This window comes from Oncorhynchus tshawytscha, unplaced genomic scaffold (genome assembly GCF_018296145.1).
Source record: "Oncorhynchus tshawytscha isolate Ot180627B unplaced genomic scaffold, Otsh_v2.0 Un_contig_17018_pilon_pilon, whole genome shotgun sequence".
NCBI lineage: Eukaryota > Metazoa > Chordata > Actinopteri > Salmoniformes > Salmonidae > Oncorhynchus > Oncorhynchus tshawytscha.
This window is the reverse complement of record NW_024605649.1, coordinates 504-5,157: the sequence shown is the minus strand read 5'-3', so window position 1 is coordinate 5,157 and position 4,654 is coordinate 504. Positions and strand designations below refer to the sequence as shown.

The window sequence follows — 4,654 nt, the reverse complement described above, 5'->3', positions numbered from 1 at the left end:
GAACCTTAATGCTGTAGACAATTTTTGGTACCCTTCCCCAGATCTGTGCCTCGGCACAATCCTGTTTCGGAGCCATACGGACAATTCCTTCGACCTCAACTGTGTCTGTCTTTCCAAATCATGTCACATCAATTGAATTTAGCACAGGTGGACTCCAATCAAGTTGTAGAAACATCTCAAGGATGATCAATGGAAACAGGATGCACCTGAGCTCAATTTCGAGTCTCATAGCAAAGGGTCTCAATACTTATTGTAACGTGGTAATGTTGAACCCAAGAACAGAGAATGAACCAGACCAGGAAACGGCGACCTGAGAAAACATAAAGACTTTACTTGGAAAAAATAAACAGAACAATACAGGAAACTCAACCAAAACAATAAACACTAGTGCTCAATCTACACGGGGGAGACATACAAGAAACTAAATCCATGAGCTAACTAAAGGGAACAGAAAACACCTCTCTTAAAGGGGAAGCAATAATGAAATAAAAAGAAACACCTGGGGAACAAACAAAGTCTCTAGGGGTGTCTCTGCCGCCCTCTGGTACCCGGAGGAACCATGACACTTATGCAATGCAAATGTTTTCGCTTTGTCATTATGGGGTATTTATTTAGATTTTTTTTTAATATATATATTTTTTAAGCAATTTTAGAATAAGTCTGTAACCTAACAAAATGTGGAAAATGTGAAGGGGTCTGAATACTTTCCGAATGCACTGTATACCATACTCAAAAGTACCATTGTGACGTGTTTTTGAATCGGCATCCAGGTGTGGTTATTACCACATGAGTTTCATGTACCTATTCAGCTCTCATCTTTGATGGAAGCGCCAACCCCGCCCATCCCAAGCACATTGGCACCATCGACCCTGACTGCGCCGTGACGGAGGTGGTAAAAGGTGCTGTCCCTCATCAGCTACAACATGCCACACAAACACACACTATACTTAGTCCCTAGATAACAAGCTTGATTTACAGGAGTAATCTCACCATCTTTCTCACTGCTACAGTAGGTGGTTGTGAACATGTCTGAACATGTCATCCTAGAAGTCGTTTGAGCTGACATCAAAATAACATAATTCACGATTAGTGTAGGCCGGCTCTGGCCCAACCCATCAGTTTCTGTGACCAATCAGAACAGTTTGAAGAAGAAGTTGCAAAGGAGGGAGGCAAATCCAGACTCCTCTTGGAGAGGAAAACATTAGTGGGCGTGGCGTTGGGCCAGAGGGATGTGGATTGGTAGCCAGGCAACCTTTTCACCTTGAGATCTGCACAGAATATAAATTCTCCTGTAATTTTAAACACAGTAGAAGATGTGTGTAAACGTAATAATTTTTAAATGGATACAGAGACAGACGGTTCTCCATCTGTCCCTGTTGCTACATGTCATTTTGTCTAGTTTATTATTCTACTTTTGTAACGGTTATTACATTTAGTTGTTATGGTAACTAGATTGAATGTCAGTGTACTACAGTCCTAGTCTTGTTTTGTCTGTCTGTTCCCAGATGCTTTTGATAGCTCCAAGATGCTCTGTGAACAGTACTACCTGACCTCGCCAGAGATTGACCTCACACAAGTCAACGGTAAATCGCATTCTATACAGGGTTACAACCTTGGTTCAGGTCGTATTTGTTTCCCTTCAAATAGTTTAGCTGCTCTTGATTGAGCTGTAGTAGCTGCTCTTGGTTGAGCTTGCCTGGCTCAATCGATCCAATAGAATAGTCCCAGAAGTATAAACCAGCCCAGCTGGCACTGCTGATGGGCTCAATCAAATGCACAAAGTATTTGAAATCTTTCAAATACTATTTGGAGTCAGGTCTGTTTGATACAACATTATGCAGTCACATGTTGTATTGTGCCAATCCAAAGGAGAATGGCCAGAGAATCTTGAAGCTGTTTCTAGTTCTCCTATTTCCAAAATAGTAAAATTTGGGAAGCAAGTGGGGATTGGTAGCCTAGCAGTTAAGAGTGTCGGGCCAGTAACCTAAAGGTCAATGGTCCGAATCCCCAAGCCAACTAGGTGAAAAATCTGTTGATGTGCTATTGAGCAAGGCACTTAACCCTAATTGCTCATGTAAATTGCTCTGGATAAGAGAGTCTGCTAAATGACCAACAATTAAATGTAAGATTAGGTTTACAGAAACAATCTGCAAGGTCATATTTGCATTGTGAGTCATTTGAGGTTTGGCTAGGTTTCAGTTAAGTTTATTTATCTGCGAGTGGGTTGGGTATTCTTGATCTCGCATTCAATTCCTCTTTGTCTACTCAATTTGGGGCGCAATTTGCTAAGTGTGTGTATTTGTTTGCACAGGCTAGACTGTGTAAGTGTTGTTCAGAGATATTTAGTGGTGTTCAGAGATTGTGTTTTCTGTATCTGAGGCACACAGACTTTGAGCCACATGCAGCCATGTCTACAGAGAACCATTCATTCATACATGTCAGTTACATAGAAGTCAATAAATATTGAATGTATACCTGTGTATCGCCCCTGTGTAGGTTATATGTGTCGCATGAACAGGATAATATTCAATAGCACCACTTCAAAAGTCTAACCATGACAAATAATAATCTTTGCCTAAACTAGATCAAATCCAGATGTCATTTGGTGCCCAAACATACATCCCAGCCATAAAATAGCATCACCTACATCTAATACATTACATTGGGGTGTTGAACAGTCACATTAAAATGAATGATTCATCATAGCTTGCCTTTGGTCAATGTGCACCAAATCAATCCCCACAAGTTTATCTGTCTCCAGTCAGCAGCAGTGGAACAGAACAGCAACAAGACCCTTGCTACATGCTCAGTCTTGTCGCCGGGAAGATTTCTCTCAGGGAAGCGTCCAACTCTTAATAATAAACCTCAGTTCACCCAAATTCAGCTATTTAATAGTCACCATGTTAAATGAGCCATAAAAAAAGGAAAACAAGGTCTGTTCATGGGCTTGGTTGGTAGTAGCCTTGTCCCCAGGGCCCAGTTTTTCCAAGTCATCTGTCTGGATTTCCCCTATCGAATAGGATTCAATGCATAAAAATAGAATGAATAGAAGGAACAAATTGTTGACTTGAATGGGGACTCCCATTATATTTATATGCATTGAATCCTATCCGATATAGATGATAACTTTTTAAAAACTGGGCCCTGGCTATCAGAAGTGGCTGGTAACGAGATTAGGTTTGCAGAAGAGTAAATTCTGAATTTGATAGTGGTTATTGAGTTGAGTTGTGCATGTTATGCATTTGCAATAAGATGTGAAAGTTGCTTTTGGTTTCTAGTAACTTCTATTCTCAGTTGTGTATGTTATACATTTTCAATAAGTCTTAAGTCATGTTTGCTTTGGAGTCATTTGGAGTAATGCTCAGTGTTCCTCAGCCAAAGGTCCTGACCAGCCTCTTCGTATTGTCTATGTTCCTTCCCATCTCTACCACATGCTGTTTGAGCTCTTCAAGGTACACCAAACATGTCCTTACTATGTCACTTTTATTTATATGACCTCAATTTGATTCATATTACTTTGTCATTTTCTCAAGCAATGGTTGTTTTGTTTCTAGAACGCCATGAGAGCAACAGTGGAGACTCATGAAATGGCCCTGCATCTCCCGCCGGTCAAAGTCCGAGTCTCACTGGGCAGTGAGGACCTAACAATCAAGGTAAACAAAGGCTCAGAGAGTATTAACCGTCCACCATCACAATGAGACATGACACATTACATTCCCAGCATACAAAAGGTAGTGCATGCACATCCAGCATCCTTCCACACGTGCAGGTTGGAAATAATACCATGGGACATAGACACCTAGTGTGTACAGTTGAATGTGTATATTTGTCTATGAGTACGTACAGTATTACTATAGATTTCCTCCTAGGTCCTAATATGATATTTGGGGAGACAATAGGAAGATCGGCTGGAACCGAGAGTGGATCAGATCTGTACCGTTGTTGTTGTTGTTTCTAGATATCAGATCGAGGAGGCGGAGTTCCCCTGAGGAAGATAGAGCGTTTGTTCAGTTACATGTACTCCACCGCCCCCAGCCCCGTCGATATTGACAACAGCCGCAATGCACCACTGGTAACACCCTGTCCTGGTGCCATTTAAACTATATAGTTGAATAGTGCATTCGGAAAGTATTCAGAGCTTGACTTTTTTCACATTTTGTTACGTTACAGGCTTATTCTAAAATGTCTTAAATCATTTTTTCCGTCATCAATCTACACATAATACCCACATAAATAACATCCATCTGATGCATCTGAATGTGGGAAGACTCATCATGTGACCAGCTTGTGATAGAGCCCAGTCCTCATAACCTAGCTTACTACTCCACTCTGTGGTCCATCAACAGGCATTTTTTTATGTATTTTTTATTTAACCTTTATTTAACCAGGTAGGCTAGTTGAGAACAAGTTCTCATTTACAACTGCAACCTGGCCAAGATGAAGCAAAGCAGTGCGACACAAACAACAACACAGTGTTACACATGGAATACACATACACACAGTCATATAACCTAACCTACCACTCCAGACCCTTTACTCAGTCCTTTGTTGAACCACCTTTGGCAGCGATTACAGCCTCGAGTCTTCTTGGGTATGGCGCTATGAGCTTAGCACACCTGTATTTGGGGATTTTCTCACATTCTTCTCTGCAGAT

At 41.1% G+C, this 4,654-nt stretch overlaps 1 protein-coding gene across 1 annotated transcript; it reads left to right on the top strand.

Annotated features, from left to right (window-relative positions):
• Positions 1–791: 791 nt before the first annotated feature.
• Positions 792–4,372, top strand: LOC112229481 (pyruvate dehydrogenase (acetyl-transferring) kinase isozyme 2, mitochondrial; the record flags this gene model as incomplete). The annotated part of the gene is made up of 5 exons (XM_042312198.1): positions 792–899; positions 1,506–1,583; positions 3,376–3,452; positions 3,555–3,653; positions 3,959–4,372. Coding segments are annotated over 5 exons (503 nt in total), but the record flags the coding sequence as incomplete, so codon positions are not given.
• Positions 4,373–4,654: the final 282 nt, after the last annotated feature.